This window comes from Condylura cristata, unplaced genomic scaffold (assembly GCF_000260355.1).
Source record: "Condylura cristata isolate star-nosed mole 26May11 unplaced genomic scaffold, ConCri1.0 scaffold00031, whole genome shotgun sequence".
NCBI lineage: Eukaryota > Metazoa > Chordata > Mammalia > Eulipotyphla > Talpidae > Condylura > Condylura cristata.
Window position 1 is genome coordinate 2,733,774 of NW_004567132.1, and position 17,616 is coordinate 2,751,389.

At 37.3% G+C, this 17,616-nt stretch overlaps 1 protein-coding gene across 2 annotated transcripts in view; it reads left to right on the top strand.

Moving 5' to 3' along the window:
* Positions 1 to 471: 471 nt before the first annotated feature.
* The window catches only part of CFAP36 (cilia and flagella associated protein 36), a 30,856-nt gene continuing 13,711 nt past the window's right edge, over positions 472 to 17,616 (top strand). The window contains exons 1-4 of one of the 2 annotated variants that reach the window (XM_012731538.1): positions 472 to 802; positions 4,159 to 4,223; positions 4,948 to 5,049; positions 16,792 to 16,906. In XM_012731538.1, the coding sequence (XP_012586992.1) occupies positions 688 to 802; positions 4,159 to 4,223; positions 4,948 to 5,049; positions 16,792 to 16,906 (397 nt within the window). In that variant the 5' untranslated portion in view covers positions 472 to 687. The remainder of the gene's footprint in view (positions 803 to 4,158; positions 4,224 to 4,947; positions 5,050 to 16,791; positions 16,907 to 17,616) is intronic. The other variant, XM_012731537.1, reaches the window with a different exon arrangement.

Below are 17,616 nucleotides of genomic sequence, written 5' to 3' on the forward strand. Positions count from 1 at the left end.
CTTGAAAAGCTAATTCTAGACCCGCCTGGAACTACATGTTGTAATGCAGATTACGGAGGCAATCCTCAAATCTTAAAGAGCTACTGTGCTGGGCTTTGCAATGTCAAACAACTGTTTAAAGACAAACCCTTCTTTTAAGGTCCAGCGGGTCTTTAAGGACTGGGAAAGAGTAGACAGTGTGGGATACAACGTTGAGCAACACCGGTGTCCTGTACAACGGTGAAATGAAGGTTTTTGAAGTCCCTTGAATCTCAGGCCAGGTCACTTCAGACCCTCACCTGGTTCCCACGCACATCTCAGAAAAAGAACACCAAGATTCTTCGCGTACCCCCACCCAGTGGCTAGAACCGCTTATAAATCCAAGCAGCTTCTAGCCGACTGGCGGAAGATGTTCTTTTGCCCCGCCTCTATTCTTCCTAACCAATCAGAAACGTCCTTCCAAAGCCTCCGTCCTGTGGCGCAGACTCCGAGGACGCGTACTTCACTTCCGGATGGCTGCTTGGGAGGCTGCGCGCGTTGCCATAGCGACCAATTTTTACGTTAACTGGCTTGCTGCTTTTGTCCCCGTAACTGGGCGACTGCGGGGCCACTCTTTCACCCGCTCATTCTAGGTTCCTGGGGGCCGAAAGGCCGCAGCAGTTTCCGGGGGGCTGGCCTAGGGTTCCCGCCGCGCCCCGCGTGGGCGTGATGGCTACGGAGGAAGAGGACGAGGTGGAGTGGGTGGTGGAGAGCATCGCGGGGTTTCTTCGTGGCCCGGACTGGTCCATCCCCATCTTGGACTTTGTGGAGCAGAAATGTGAAGGTAAGAAGCAGAGCCGGAGCCGGCAAGCCTTTCTCACACACGCAGTCCACGGGGAGGTGGTTAACACAAGCCAGGTCGTGGTTGACACAGCCAGGTCTCATCTCCCGGGGTGCGGGGTTTAGAACTGGTTTAGAGGTGGTTTGCTGTCACTCCAACGGCGTTGAACTGTAACTGAGATTCCTCTCCCTTTGGGCCCAAGGACACGTCGAAAAAAATGTTAGACTTTTATCCTGTGTTGGGTATCTTACCCCATCCCTACACGCTTGTACCCTGAGTATGGGTACTGTTTGGCTTCTTCAACAGCTTCCCCAGTGATTTGGCAGGAGAGGCATCAATTTGCTTCTGAGTTTCTCTGATCCCAACAGTTGACCGCAGAAGCAGGCGCGTGATTACTGCGTGATTACTCCTGCAGGCCCACAATAGGCTAGTGTTTCTCTCTCTCTCTCTCTCTCTTTTGTTAACTCACAGCCATACCAAGAATGGGGGAGGGTTTCCTTTTAGCAAAAAGATATGTCATTTTGACCTATTTTCTGTAAAAGGACAGCTTCGGGTTCTGCCCTGCTTGTACCTGGAGTTCTGCATTCATTTTTTTGAAATAAATTGGAACCATTCACAGAAAAGGAATCAGAAACCATGAATGATTGCCCAGTCGTTATCATGATTGTTTAGCTGGGCAAGACTTTGGGGGTAGTAATAGCCATCAACCGCTTGAACAATCTGTCTTATGTCAGAGGGACTAGAATTATTTTGTAAGGTTAAGTGGGCTAGAGATAGGGTCTGTGGGTCCAAGTTACAGCGAAACAAATTACTCTGAAGGACGCGACTGCTAACAGTTTGTATTCAAGGTGAGTTAGCCTGCCTCAGGAGGTAATGAGCCCCCCAGGCTATGGCAGTGTTTGAAAGGATCAGACAGCATTAATGAGGATGTTATAGAGGAGAATTCAACCATCAAATGGTTGATTATCCTGGATTACCTTATAAGAATCTTTTCAAGTCTAAGATTCCATGAATATGGTAATGGTAAAGATAAATTTAGTTAAGCACTGATTCTTTACTGCATTTTTATTGCCAGAAGCTAAATTGAAATAATATTATTTTTAGATATTTTAAAAGTTCAAGATAACTGTTTTTTGTGTTTTTTTGAAAGAAGTTTAGTGCCATTTGAGACTGACGAAGCATGTGGAATTCTGACCTTTAGGAGAAAGAAATTATGTCTCCGTATAGTTACATTTACTCTATTGAGACTAAATACTGAAATGGAAAATAATATAAAACATTCTTTTTTTCCCCTAAATCCCAAAATGTTAAGTAAAAATACGCCTGATTTTGCAATGTAGTAATCCTCAGCTTTATAAACATGTGATGTAGTAACTTGGTTTCAGAATTAACTAAAAGCAGGTTAAATGGCTGCTGCATTTTGTGTATGTACACTGTTACATAGAGCAGATGCTAGGAGAAGTGGAAGTAATGTGAACGTGAAACATGAAATAACAGTGTTTATACATTACTAATTTGGGTTGTCAGTGTGCTATTTACTCTCTAGCTCTGACTTTTTAAAGACTAGTTCTCTACAATTTTATGATATCACTCTTTATTGAAAAAGTATTAAGTATCGTTGGACCAGAAGCTGGAGATGAGAAGATGAATAAAACAAAATCTGTGTGCTTGAGAGGTTTATAATTAGTGGGGAAGATAGAAAGGTGAGTAGAATTTAAAGGTGCTGTAACAAAGGTAGATTCACGGTTCTGTGTATTGTAAGAATTCAGAGTAAGGGATCTAACCAATCCAGAAGAAAGGGACTGGGAGAATGTCATGAAAAATGTGCCACTTTCAGTGCCTTGGAGAATGAAAGAAGTGGGACTGGGTACAGATGGAGGGACAGCTTGAGCAGTGGGTGGGGGTTTGAGGCACTGTGTGTATTATCTCTGTTGGTGTCGCTAATACATGTGTATTGTTAAAAGTACAAAACTGGATTCTGGAATCATGGCATATGAAACTTGGGATCTAGTCTTCGTGTGTTCTGTTTGCCCTTCTAATTGTTTTCACTTTATTTTTAAGCAATGGGCAGTCATTGAAGTGTTATGAATAGAAAATTACAGAAATTTGTTTTACATTTCAGAGTAATCATTTGGGAGATATTTTAATTTTATTTTTAAAAAGATTTATTTATTTATGCATACCAACTGGGGTTCAGGCCAGTGGTGCAGGGGCGGTGAGAGGATTCACCAGAGGTTGAGTGGGGAGCAGAACAGGCAGATCCACAAAGTACACTGCTGAGGGGAGCATTAGGCAAGACTGGAGAGGTCTGCTACTCCTTGTGCGCCAGCTTCCAGCCTGGGGATGGAACTCCTGCTGGATCTATTGTGACTAGCTTCCTGGTGCTGTGCTTCCACCCTTTGCTCTACCAGGGAGGGTCCATAGGTGGGAGGATAGATATTTTTCAAAAAGCTTATTGTATATAATTTATGAATTTGTCTTGTTTTCCTAATTGTCATTTCTTGAAGCACTATGTATCGTAACTTACACTGTTTCACACATATTGATCATTCAGTAAACATTTTCATTCATTTTAACTTCATTTGATTTATTTATAAGAAAAATCAATTCAGTAAAAAATCCATCAGCAAAGTTCAGTACAATAAATAACTTGAGGCTGTTGTAAAAGTATTAACATTATAACAAATATCAGTATATAAATTCGTTATTTACAAAATACTTAAAATATTCCATTAAATGTGTAAAAAGAAATGGTTGCCTTATATTATTAATTTAAAGGCAGTAAATTGGCCTCCCAGTAAATTGGTGCAAGGGGTTAATAAGCCTTAGCATTATAATGTTATCTGCAGCCACTGCAGCACAAGTTTAGATCCTTTTAGATTCTCCGGAGCTGACCCACATGGCACTGCAGACCTCTCCTGTCTCACCCACTGCTTCCCCTCAGCAGTGTGTTTCAGTACACACCTGTTCTTCTCCCAGTGCTGTTTCTGGTGAACCCTCTCACCACCACCCCCACCCACTGCATCTCTGACCTGTATCCCAGTTCTTGTATGTATAAATAAATAAATCTTTAAAAAAAAAGGCAGTAAATTAGTGTTGTCATATATGAGGTAGATCTTATGTGGGAAAAAAGTTGTTTACAATGAACACTATAATTTTTTATTATATATATTTTGTATATATTTACTATCTATATTCTACATATATGTTCTTCTATAATGTATAAATAAAAGAACACCTAAATTCAAAGTTTTAAGAGCTAGATTATAGAATTGCTAATTATATTTACAAGGAATAAACTTTATATTTGTGTTAATGAAATTATTTTTTATTACTTAATATTTTTCTTTTAAATTTAGTTTTTGATGATGAAGAAGAAAGCAAATTGACTTATACAGAAATTCATCAGGAATACAAAGAACTAGTGAGTATATTTGTTTCCTTTAATTTTTAAAGATAATTAGAATACTACTTTGGTTTTCATAAATTAAAAAGTATTTTTTTCCTTTAAAATTCTTTAATTTTACAGAAAAATACCCTCATGTACAAAAATGAAAAATAAAAAAATCTACCCTGACGTTTGACTAGTTGCATCAGAGTCTTAAGATTTTTCTGAGCAAGTCATGAATTCTTATCTCTTCAACTCTAGAATCCAAAGAATGGTTTATTACAGCTTTTTAAAAAAGATATTGTATCTAATCTTTAAACTTATTCTTGGTCTCCTAATACATCCGGGAAGGTATTTATTATAATTCAGTCATGGTTGTTTTGTGATTTTTTAAAAATACCTCTGGGTAGAAGAGTTGTAGCATATTAATAACTGCTTTCTAGGCCTTCCCTGGAGGCACAGAGGTTAAAGTCTCAGCCTAGTTCTTGTATGCACAATTAAAAAAAACTAAATCTTTATAAAATCAATAACTGACTTCTAGAAGAGGAAATAAAATAGCATCAATTCTCTGTAAAAATTTTAATTTTATATTAGTTTTTTCAGTGGAAAACAATGTCACGGTTATGCAATATAACTTTATGTAGGTTAATGATTGCAAAAAAGTATTGTAATTATACTTTTCTAAACTTAATACTAAATATAAAAACTGTCATTTGGAGTTTTCTATTTAAATTATAAAAATTACACTTTCTCTTTTTAGGTTGAAAAGCTTTTAGAAAGTTATCTCAAAGAAATTGGAATTAATGAAGATCAGTTTCAAGAAGCATGTACTTCTCCTCTTGCAAAATCCCGCACTTCACAGGTTTTTGCTTTTGTGTTATTCTGTTAACATGCAGTTTTAACAACAATGTCTAGATTTTCATTTAAATTGGCTGTTTTATGGTCAACATGTAATATACTAGACATTGTAATAGTGATAATTTATCCATATGGGCTCCTATTTTACAACCACCTTGGGAATGATTATTTGTAGCACTTATGAACTGGTAGTTGGAAAGCAGCCTTGTAAACTCAGATCTAGAAAAGATCATATGGTTTAGCCAAACTACTGTTTTATTTTTTATGGCTGCCTGACAATTTTATAGTTATCTTTTTTTTTTTAATATACAAGCTGACATACAGTCCACAGTTCAGGGAGCATCCTTCTCTTGGTGGTACTTTTATTTTCTTTTTACTTCTGCAATGCTGGGGTGAAATAGGTGTTTTTTTACTTAGCTTACTTAGTTTACTTACGAGTTTTCTGCCTTCTGGGCTCTTATGGGACTAAGGTCAGGCTTAACTTGGTTTGTCTGTAGGATCTGGGGAAGAAGTCATTCCCATAATCATTCATATTTTTGACCGAATCCTGTTTCTTTTGGTTCTATGTCTGTGCTTCTATTTCATTGTTGTCAGCCTCAACCATTGTCTTTTCTTTGAGGCCACCTGCGTTGACAAGTACCCTCAACCTGTGTTCTAAGCTAGCAATATCATGTTCATGTTGAGACTATCTCATGTTCAAAACCTGACTTCCCCTTTCGTTGTCAGCTGGAGAAAATTCTCTGCTTTTAGGTAACTCACTTGATTAGCTTCTTGGAGAAAATATCTGTGGGTCAGTTCCCTTGAATTAGGCAATGAACTGGTGAACAGTAGTTGCTTTCTGGCTGTGCTTAGGGAAGAAGCTTATCAAAACCTTATTCAATCATGCTGTGAATGAAGTCACTATGTTTATAACTAGCTGCTGTTTTAAGGCACTTAATATGCACTCATGTAATTTTCCTCATCCCTCTTAAGAACACAGTATCATTTTACTTCTCTTTAGAAATGAGAACTCTAAAGCAAGGATATTTTTATCAACTAATGAAAATTTCCCAGTTAAGTATAAAGTCAGAATACCAGCCTAAGGTACAGCCTAAGGTACTCACATTGGTAGGAATGTGTTGCTACTATCAGAATAACCTTTTCTTAAAAAGTTGCTTTAGCTTTCCATTTTCTTCCAAGTAAACTAAATTCCTTAACAAGATGACAGTGAGGATTGTGTATATGACCCCCAATTCTTTTTTTGGTTGCCTTCTGCTGTGTTCCCAGTACTTTTTTGTGTGGTACAGTTATTATAGGCCACTGTTCTCCTCAGCGTCCATGTCCATGCACCTACCTTTGTTCGAGCTACTTAATGTGCCGCTACCACCTCTCCACCCCTTGGTTTTCCCTTACCCAGACAAATCCTTATCATAGGCTCAGGCTTTCCTTATCCCTCTATTTAGCAACTACTTTACTTCACTGGACACTTTGACATTTTAGTACTCTGCTTTGAATTACAATTTTTTAGAAGTCTGTGTCTTACTGGATTTTAAGTCCTTTGAAATATTTGTATTCCATAGTAGGTAGTTCTCAATAATTTTTTGTTAAATTATTTTGTTATTGTGGCCTAGAAGAGATTGTTTTGATTATCTTTTAACCCAGCACTTCCTGCTTCTGTTCTCTTTTTTGTGTTATTTCTCATTTAATGATCATCTCTAATTCTAGAAATAGACAAATCCTTACTACAAAAAAAAAAATGGTACTAGTATTCCTACACTAATGTAAACAAAGATCTGATTTTATTTGTTAAGTCTATAAAAGCAAAAGGTTCTTTCCACAATTCATTGATAACTTTTATTCTAAATAAAATAGTCTGTGTTAGTCTACAGGTCTATTAGGCATTATGTTCTTTTCCTTTTTGGTTAAATAAATAGGCTAAAATTGTTAACTAGTATTTAAATTTCTTTTATGACATTGGAGTTTGTTTTCATTTTTCTGCTTTGGTTAGTAGTTGCTAACCTCTTAAGCTACCGTGAATGAATCTGAATTACAGTAAGTAAATATGTTCACAGTATAATGGACATAGTCATCTTTAATCTTTATTATTATTATAACTTTAATTTTTTTGTGATTGAAGATCTTCGAAATTTAAAAATATTTTATAAGCATCTTTTTTATTTCATCATGAAACACCTTTTGACTTATTTGGAATTTTTCAGGTAGTACAGCCTTATTGCATAGAAGGAGGCAAACCTTTGAGATATACAGGCTTCAATTTGAATTCTAGATCTTTCATTTATTGGCAGTAAGACTACAGATAAAAATTATCTTACAGATTTCCTTCTCATTCATGATCATTGTCTAGTTCTGCATTTGTAAAATAAGGATAGTATCATCTTTGAAAGTATTTTTTGTGTGTGAAATTTTAGAGGTAGTATTCATTAAGGCATTTAGTACACTACGTGAATATATAAGGTTGCCTTTTTGATATGTAGGCTGCCTTTTATTTTTTTTGCTGTTGCAGATGTCAGTATTTCATCTTTTTTTTTATTATATATTTTTTACATCATTCTTCATTTTGTTCAATTTATGTATTTGTATCTCAGTTATGGTCCCCGTGGAATTCCACCAGTTCACCCATGTACCATCACCACGGCCCCTTGTGCCCTTCCCACCCCTGGTTTGAGTCTACTTTCCTCTCCTCCCCTGCAGATGGTTTTACTTTTAGGAGGAATGTAAAGAATGCAAATAAGGGATCATGTGCAGAAAAAAAGTGATTATAATAAAGTAAATATCAAAATCAACAGGCAACTATAAGGTTGTCTATAAAAGGAAGCACCTCTTAAATATTGATAGCTATTTTGGTGGTTGATGTGTGCTAATCAGGCCAGAGTTATGGGTTCAATTCCTATATGGGCAAGTTAATTTTATTATCTTCTGTAGCAAATTCTTAGTGCCAGATCCTGAAGAACAACATGATTGAATTGGCACAAGTCTTCACCATTACTGAAAAAATATCTCAAAAAACATTGTTTACTGCTTGACAGTAATAGTTGATCTTTTATGTAAACATCAGAAAGTCATTCTGTTATGTCAGTAGGAGGTATCTAAGGATGAACTAAATAAGCCATCTGTTTGCCCTGGGTATTTTAGGAGGTAATATTTATTTTGTTTTGGTTCACTTGGTTTTTGATATTTTAAACCAGCAGCCAGCTCCTGTTGAAAGATTAACTTGCAAAATGCTTTTTACCTGGCTTGATCATCATCAGACCTAGACCACTAGTCAGGGCATGTTTAAAGTATATTAAAGTCAAAAGGAACAGCAAGGAGTTCATTGAATGAAACATTCTAGTTTAAAAACAGTAAAACCCAGGCCCTCCCTGGTGGCGCAGCGGGTTAAAGCACTGCACTCAGAATCTAAATCCACTTCCGCATGAGTTGATTCCCGCCTGCCCCGGAGGAGTCCACATGGCCAGGCAGACCTCTCCTGACCCGCCCGCTGCTCCCCTCAGCAGTGTAGTTCATAGATCTGCCTGTTCTGCTCCCCATTCTGTCTCTGGTGAAGTCTCTCACTGCCCCTGAGCCTCTGGTCTGTACCCCAGTTCTGTATGCACAAATAAATAAATCTTTAAAAAAAAAAAAAACAGTAAAACCCCAGCTTTTTAAGGCCATGTTTTTCTGTTACATAGATAGTCTCTTTAAAAATGCTCATGAGGCCCTCCCTGGTGATGCAGCAGGTTAAAGCACAGCACTAAGACTAAAGTCACTTCAGCATGAGTTTGATCCCAGCATGCCCTGGAGGTGACCCACATGGTGCAGCAGACCTCTCCTGACCTGCCCGGTGTTCCCCTCAGCAGTGTACTTTGTCAGTCTGCCTGTTCTGCTCCCCACTCTGTCTCTGGTGAATCCTCTCACTGCTCCTGCACCGCTGGCCTGTACACCAGTTCTGTATACATAAGTAAATAAATCTTTTTAAAAAATGCTCATGAGTTAAGGCATCTTTCTAAATAGTTCTGAAAAATAGTATAATATAAATGCTGGGACATTAATTCCTAAATTTTGGTATTTTTTGTTGAGGGTAAAAAAATTCACCACTGATTTCTATGTTTTGCAAAAGCCAGGGACTTCTGTGTATCAAGATACAAACATGTTTTACTTTTCACTTTTCATTTGATCTGCTTTATAAATTTTAAAATTATTACTTTTTGGAATATATTCCTTTTGCCATTGAATATTTTTTGTTTCTATGTTGTGTTGTTCATTTTTATTTGGGGGGGGGGTTTATTCTACTCCCTCATCAGTACCAAACTATCTTGATTACTGTAATTTATAGTAAGGCCTGAAATTGAGTAGGTAGTATTGTTACAGGGCAGGGAGAGAGGGGCAGCACTTAACCCCCAAACCTGTCTTCCCTAAATAGGTTCTGCCACCCACTGCATCAAACATAAGACAAAACATATAAGACTTTAATGAAAAGGAACTTTAGTACACGAGTATACAATATGAAAGATAAAGAATATAACTTATAAATCAGACACCTTAAGTTACCCATCTCCTCGTAGGCAAAAGTCTACCCAAAGGGATTGGTCCAAAGCAAGGCCTGAAAAGCCCACCACAAACAAGACTAAAGCCCCTTCTGGCTGGGACACATAGAAAATGGTCAAAAATGGCCAGACAAGTCTGGGAGGAAAAGAGCAAAATCAAAATCAATATAAACACTGTCATAGTCCACCTCCCCACGGGTCTCTCACCCATATCTGTTTCAATGAGTACAGGGCCAAGAAACAAGCACGGTTTCTTCATCACATGCTTGCTGCTCCATGTGGCTTCCTCAGGTCTCCTTCTGGCTCTCCATCCTGCTTCCTTCTTCCTCAAGATTCCTCTCTTCTCTTCCCTCCCTCCCCCCACTCCCCTCTGCTCAACCCTCCTCCTGGGTGGGGCAGGGAACCTGGAACTTCCCTTTTTCCTGGGGACCACCCTATTATAGAATCAATCCTTGTAAATTCTCAATATTATGTGGCTCTTCTGGGTTTCTTGTCTTTTCATGTAAAATTTAAAGTTGGTTTGCTGGTAGTCAGGAAATACCTTTCTAGGATTCTGATTGGATTGCTTGTTTTTGTAGATAAAATTTTGAACAATTTACATGTTAGCAATGTTGAGTATTTCTATCCATGAATATAAACTATTTATTTTGACTTTTTTCATCAGAGCTTTGTGTTTTACTCATACAGATTTTGTATATAAATATGTGCATAAATGTATAAATAGATCTATACATAAATATTGATAAATGTTTCTCATTTTCTAAGTGGTAATTTTGTAAATAATACTGTTTTTACTCAAATTCCAACTGTACATTTTACAATTATGTAGGAAATCAATTAACTTTTATATTGTAATCCTTGTATGTGACAACCTTGTTACAATTTCTTATTCTTTCTAGGAGGGTGTTTTTAAAAAATTGATTATCCAAGATTTTCTATATGTAATCATGTTGTTTATGAACAAAAGTTTTGTTTTTTCCTTTCCCATGTATATGCCTTTAATATCATGTTCTAAAATGCAGTGTGGAATGGGAATAGTTAGAGAGGGACATCCTTGTCTTGGTCCTGGTTTTAATGGGGAAGTATCTATTTTCTCACTTAAGTTCATTGTAGGTTTTTATATATGTTCTTTATTGGGTTAAGGAAGTTGTTCTCTATTCCTAGTTTGTGAAGACTTTTTACACATATGTTCCCATATGTGGGATTTTGTCAAATGCTTTTCTGCATCTAGCGCTGTGCTTTTTCCTCTTGGATTATATTACAAATGGTCCCTAATTCATAATGGTTTGATCTATCATTTTTTGACTTAATGATGACAAACAAACAAACAATACACAGTCTGTAGAAACCACTACAGAATACTCTGTTGTGATGCTGAGCAGTGAGTTGCATCTGCCAGTCAGCATTTTTGATTTACAGTATTTTCAATTATGATGGGTTTTTCTGCTTGTAACTTAGCTGTAAGTCATGGAAGAGTTGTAATTGATTTTTGAGTGTTGAACCAGTTTTGTGTGCCTGGAATAATTAGTCATGGTGTATAATTTTGTTCTACATTGTTGGGTTTAATTTACTAATATTTTATTTGAGGGTTTTTGTGTGTCCATGAAAGATGTGGGTCTTTAGTTTTATCTTCTGGTAATGTTTTGGCATTAAGGTAATGCTGGTCTCATAGATGAGTTAGGGAGTATTCCCTCTACTTTTATTTTTTGGAAGAAAGTGTAGAGAATTGGCATAATTTCTTTATCAAATCTTTGGTAAAATTTACCTATAATCCCATGGCCTCTTGCTGTTTAGGAAGGCTACTAATTATGTATTCCTTTTCTTTAATAAGTATAGACCTATTAAGCTTATCTATTTCTGCCGCGCCCGCTCGGCAGGGATACGAGTCTGCGCGGGGGACGTCGAGGTTGAAGAGTCAGTCGGCACAGGTAGATGGTTGCAGCAAAATGTTCTCTCTCTCTTATCCTTTCCAGCCTCCCTTTTATACCCTTAATCCCAGGATGTTGGCCTGGGGGCAGGAGGAAATCTCCCTCACATGTGCTACTGCGATCAGGGTGGATATTAATCAGCTGCCCAAAGGTTAAGCCACTCACACAGGTGGCAAGATGTCTTCTTCCTATTATGATTTTGTGCTTAAGCTCCGGGGGTGGTTGGGAGGTTCATCCCGGCTGGGACCCAACAATTTCTTATTGTATACTTTTTGGCAAATTTTGCAGTCTTTCAAGGAATTGATCCATTTCATCTAGGTTATCAAATTTGTGCATATAGAATTATTTGGATTATATCCTTTATTTTCTTTTTAATATCTTGAAATCTTTATTATTTTAACGTACATAGTGATCGCCCTTTCTTCATTTCTGATACTTGCAATTTATCAATTTTATTGCTCTGTTCAGAAAAATCAACTTTTGGTTTTGCTGATTTTTCTTTGTTGGTTTTCTTATTTCAATTTTATTTATTTTCTTTCTCGTTTACATTACTTCTTTACTTAAGCTCCTTTTGCATTTAATTTGTTCTCTTTCTAGTTCCTGAGGTAGAAACTGAATTATTGATCATTAGATCTTCTTTTTAAATTTTACATTCAGTGCTATAATTTTTCTCCTAGCACTGTTTTGATAGACATTTTGATAGGGTGAACTTTCATTTTCATTTAGTTAGAAGTATTTATTAAAATTTTCTTGTGTCTACTTCTTTGACTTATATGTTAGAGTGTGACACCTAATCTCAGAGTATTTTACATTTTATTGTTATCTTTCTGTTCTAGTTTAATTCCATTTTAGTCTGCAAGCATACTTACTGTGGCTTGTACTCTTTTAAATTTATTAGGGTTGGTTTTATGGCTCAGAATGTGGTCTGTTTTGGTGAATGTTCTGTGTGACTTTGAGAAGAATGTGTTGTTGAGTGAGGTGTTTTATAAATGGCAATCTCATCTATTTGGAAGAAGGTGCTGTAGTTCCACTATGCCCTTCGTGATTTTCTGCTTTCTTAATCTGTCCGTTACTGAGACGGTCTTCAACAGTTATAGTGAGTTCGCCTTTTCCTCCTTGCTGTTTTGTCTGTTAATGGAGCACCATAAATGTGTGAAATCACTTTACATTTCAGAATTTGGCCTACTTAAAGATAATGATAGGATAACCTAAGTGTAAATGTATTTGAATGTCTTTTAATCTTACATAAGTCAGATTCTTAGTCTCACCGTTCATTTTTTGTTGCTGTGCTTTTCTCAAATATAGAGCCATCAGATTTGCTTTACTTCATAGTCTTCTTTTAAATGAAACATCTAAAATTCTTGTTTTTAAAGTGACTGCTAGTTTGCTTGTTTGTTTTGGGTAACTCTTGTATTCAGTTTCTTTGACTGCCCATATTGAAAGGTCTAAGTATAGGGATAATCCCTGGAATAGAAGAGCCCAATTACTGTAAAAGGTGTTAAATTTAACACACCATTTGATATTCAACCTTAAAAGGTTCAGAAATATTTTTTTATTGGCATATTTTCTCATCTATTACCCAACCAGGGAGTTATTACTATATCTCCTTCATTCTATAATACAGAAGTTTCATTTTATAACACCTGAAATACAAATGCTTTTTATAATGGCATGCTGTAATTATATGGAGGCTTTTCTCTTACTGGTACATTAAAGAATAGTTTATTTTGCTAATCTGTAGAGTGTAAAATTCAAGAAAAATACTGTAATACTAATTTTACAGATGAAGAAACTGAAGCTCACAGGACTAAATGGTATGTCCAGAGTCACATAGTTAACTGGAAGTAGGCTTTTGATATCAAGAAACTGGTTTCTTCCCCAGTGTAGTACTGATTGCAGACATTAATCTTGTTTTGTCCCAACTTCTGTGACCGACTGCAAGGGCTGCAAGAAAGGAAGGCGAGAGGCAGAAAGGCTGAGCAAGCAGAGTTTATTGCTCCCTGACAGCTGCTGCCAACTCAGTAGGGGGGAAGGGTCTCTTATATAGATTCTAAACTCAGATTCCCAAGGGGTGACTCATAGCTGTGTCCTTGATGTGAGGCCCAGTTCCCTGTCTCCTTCAGCTAGTCCCATCCAGGATCTCAAGGTCAGTTTTATTACCACTTTATCAAGCTTGGATGCAAGGCAAAATTCTTTACCGCCCCAATTCAGTCCTTGTCAGCAAATCTTTGGTCACTCCAACAAATCTTGTAAATATTGTCGGGAAGGTATGTGGGCACCCATCCTCTAGAAATTTATATCTAGGATAGGGATCAGAAATATGCATTGTTTCCTGCATTTCTTAAATGGGTCAGGGAACACAATTTTGAGGAGTCCTGCCATTGCATCTTTAAATACCCACTTTAAATTTTGACCTGGTAAGCTCTGGTTGACACATTGCCATCTTTTGATGCCTGTGAAATATTTGTTAGTAATGAGGATAGTACTTGATATTTTTAAAAGTCTAGGAAGCCCCAGAACAAAGTTATGGGGTGGCATAATCCTATAAGGGGGCCCTGGCAGACACTAATAATCTACCACAGACATTACCTACAGTTATTTTCAGTTCGGAGCTCTGGGCTCCAACAAAACACATATAAAGCCTATTTACTGTTCTCTGTGCTATGCTTTTAGAACAGTATGTGTGAATTTAAAGATAAACCTTGCAACTTTTTTTTTTTGGCACAGTTGACTCCTTATACATTTTCACAGCGAGCTAGCTGCTTTTTCGCATTAGGTTTGCTGTACCGCATTTGTCAAAGATATGAGCTGGTTGCCTTTCGAAGGGTTTCTTCCTCCTCTTTCATGGTTCTTTTGTTGATATTATTGCCTTGGTTCTCTGCTGGCTTGTGTGGTCAACTATTATGTAAAGCTTGAAATAGAGTTTTAGTAAGATTAGTAAAATACGATTTTGGGGGGGGTTTCAAGTCTTATTCACCTTATTAATTAGCTTGAACTGTTTTTTTCTTTGATATAGCTATAGTTCTTAGCAGTTAAGGAAATGTTAATTTGGGTACTTGTCAGAGACCCTTTGTCCCGGACCACGGATTATTGGGGGGCAGAACAGGCAGGGTCTCAAGGTGGCAGCGGCGTAAGCGACCGGAGATTCCTGGAAAAGGGGAAAAAGGGGAGCAGGCGCCAGGAAGACACTGGAATCCGAGTTGGGTGCAAGTCTTCCTGCTCTGGCTTCAGCAGAGGTTTATTTTATACATTTCAAGCAAGCAGTGGGATGATACTAGCATGTGAATTGGGCTGAGAGATCACTTTCTTTTTAGAACCGTAGGGGTCGAATTGACTTTTAGTTGAGATTATAACATTATTTTTAAAATCAATCTACCAAAGCTAAAACAGGTATATAGATTTACAAAATTTAAGAGTAATATTACTATATTTACCACAGTGAAGATTAACCAAAATAAAGTCCCTTAAACCTTATCTACTACTTAAAGACTTTCATTCTCATTGAGACATCCTAGGGGATAAAGTGAAGGCAGGAAGAGGAAATTTCTTGTAAATCAAATTACAGTAAAGTTCTTTGAAAACTTGTTTGAAAGTTTAAGTGAATTTCCTTGAAGTCTACTTGGTAGAAAACCTGATTTAGCTCTGAATAGGCGACTTGGGTGAATTTCCATATCTAAAGACTAGATAGTAGAAAGTTTAAGTAGTTTTTTAGAAACTGAATAGAAGACTTTGTGAGATAGTAGAGTGAGTGATAAGATTTGGGTTATAGTCCATCCAGGCAGTAAAAGAGTATGTTCCAGTATTGTCTCAATATTGACTTTACAGTAACAGCCAATTGCTTTTATTGATCAGCCAGTTGTCAAATCACTTTTGACTTCAAGAGAAATTTCTCACCCTGGTGCAGTGCTTGCTTGTCTGGGCCAGGTAGCGCCTTATGAGGCTAAGGCAATCCAGTGGTAAACTGAAGGTTGCTCAGAATATTGATATTATGATTATACAAAAAAGGGAGGTCATAACATAAGTTAGCATGGAAAGTCTGATTTATCAGAGCATTTCCCCTCCATCCATATCGTGTCTGTCGACAAAGGTTGCATAGCTTGTGTTAGGTACTCTAGGGTAGAGTAGACACCTTTGGTTTTTTTCTAGATTCATTACTCTTTTTCATCCAGAGAATTACTTTGCATAATTTCCAACTTAATCTCTTCCATGAAACTTTCTATATAAAAAACAACTGCAGTTGCATTCTCACATTATTGTTGTTTTTAAAAATATTTATGCATACAAGAACTGGGGTGCAGGCCAGAGGTGTGGGGGTGGGGTTGAGAGGATTCACCAGAGACAGAGTGGGGAGCAGAACAAAGTCTGACAAAGTACGCTGCTGAGGGGAGCAGCTGGTGGGTCAGGAGAGGTCTGCCACGCCATGTGGGTCAGCTCCTGGCTGGTAGTGCTTTATAATGCTGCCTGTTAATCTCTGTGCACCCCACCAGGGAGGCCCAGTTCTTACATTATTAATCCCTCATTACACTTGTTTTTTCAGATTTCACTTTCTGACATTTTTATTGCATTTATCTTGGTATTTATACTTGTGAAGGGATAGTTTTATAATTACTGCTATATCATTGGGTATTAAATTTCTTTTTAAAAAAATATTTATACATGCAGAACTGGGGTACAGGCCAGAGGTGCAGGGGCAGTGAGAGAATTCACCAGAGAGAGAGTAGGGAACAGGATAGGGAGTTCAGCATCTGCTGAAGGGAGCAGTGGGCGGGTCAGAGAGGTCTGCCACACTATGTGGATCACCTCCTGGGTGGGGGATCGAATTTACACTCAAGCTTCCACGACCAGCTCCACAGTGCTGTGTTCCAACCTGCTGCACCACCAGGGATGGCCCCTGGACATTAAATTTCATGTGACAGAATGTCACATCAAATAGATACTCATGTGATTGAAAAACAAATCCACATATTGAAGTGGTTAAATTTAAAAGAAATAAGCTCAATCCCTGTGGTTTGGTTTTTTTTTTTCCTTCAGTGACTTAGTACGGGCTCATTTGAAAAATACATCATTGTCAACCTTAGCTTCCTGGAGGTTTGGGAATTGGTAGAGTCAACCTCTTGAGAACCCTATTTTAAGGACTTTTAGAATAAAATCTTAAAATTGCTCTGAGTCACTTAACCTAGAAATAATGTAGTTTTTTTGAATTAATGCACCTTTCATAATGGACATGATATGAATGTGTGGAAAATAGTTTAAAAAACTCGAATCTTCATTTAATCTTCAGACTTTTTCCCACAGGCCATTTTGCAACCCGTGTTGGCAGCAGAAGACTTTACTATCTTTAAGGCAATGATGGTTCAGAAAAACATTGAAATGCAGCTGCAAGCCATTCGAATAATTCAAGAGAGAAATGGTAAAATGTTCAGTTTAGAAATCTAAGTGCTAAATGCATTTTTTTTTTGCAGTTTTGATGATTCTGATTCTAACACAGTTTTACATGTTTGAATGTCTGTGACTGACTTAAGAGATTCAAGAGTATAAACTTCCCAAGCAATGTGTGTGTTACATCACAAGGAACACAGACCAGAATTGATTCAATAAATGATGTTTTAGGCTTCAGAGAGCTTGATTTTCTGTATAGCCATTGTTTGTGAAATTCAGTATTTTTAAGGGATCACAGTTAGAATTACTAGTGAGAGAAGGTGACTACTGTTCTTCTGGTTTATTGTGGTTAGGACCTTTCTAGGAGACAGTGGTTTTCATATTTTATTTGAGCACTGGAAGCAGGTGTAAGTTTGTGAACTATATACTGCTGTATGCTAGTTTTGCATTCAGATCTGTAGTGGGACTAGATCCTTTGCATTTTTAAAATAAATTCCCAGGTTATGCTGTGTGAAGGAGCCCACCACCCTATGAAAGCTACTAGGGCAACAGGCAGATATGATTGAACTACCATCACATGAAAAAGAAAACAATTCTAAGTTTTGGTAACTCTTTGGTTTTAACTTTTCCTGACTCTGCCTAACCCCAGCTTCTCTTTAGTTCTTCCTGCTTTTGTTCTCTTTTTGTGTTTATTTTTGAACTTCAATGGACATAATGACTAAACATCTGGGTTTCTGTTTC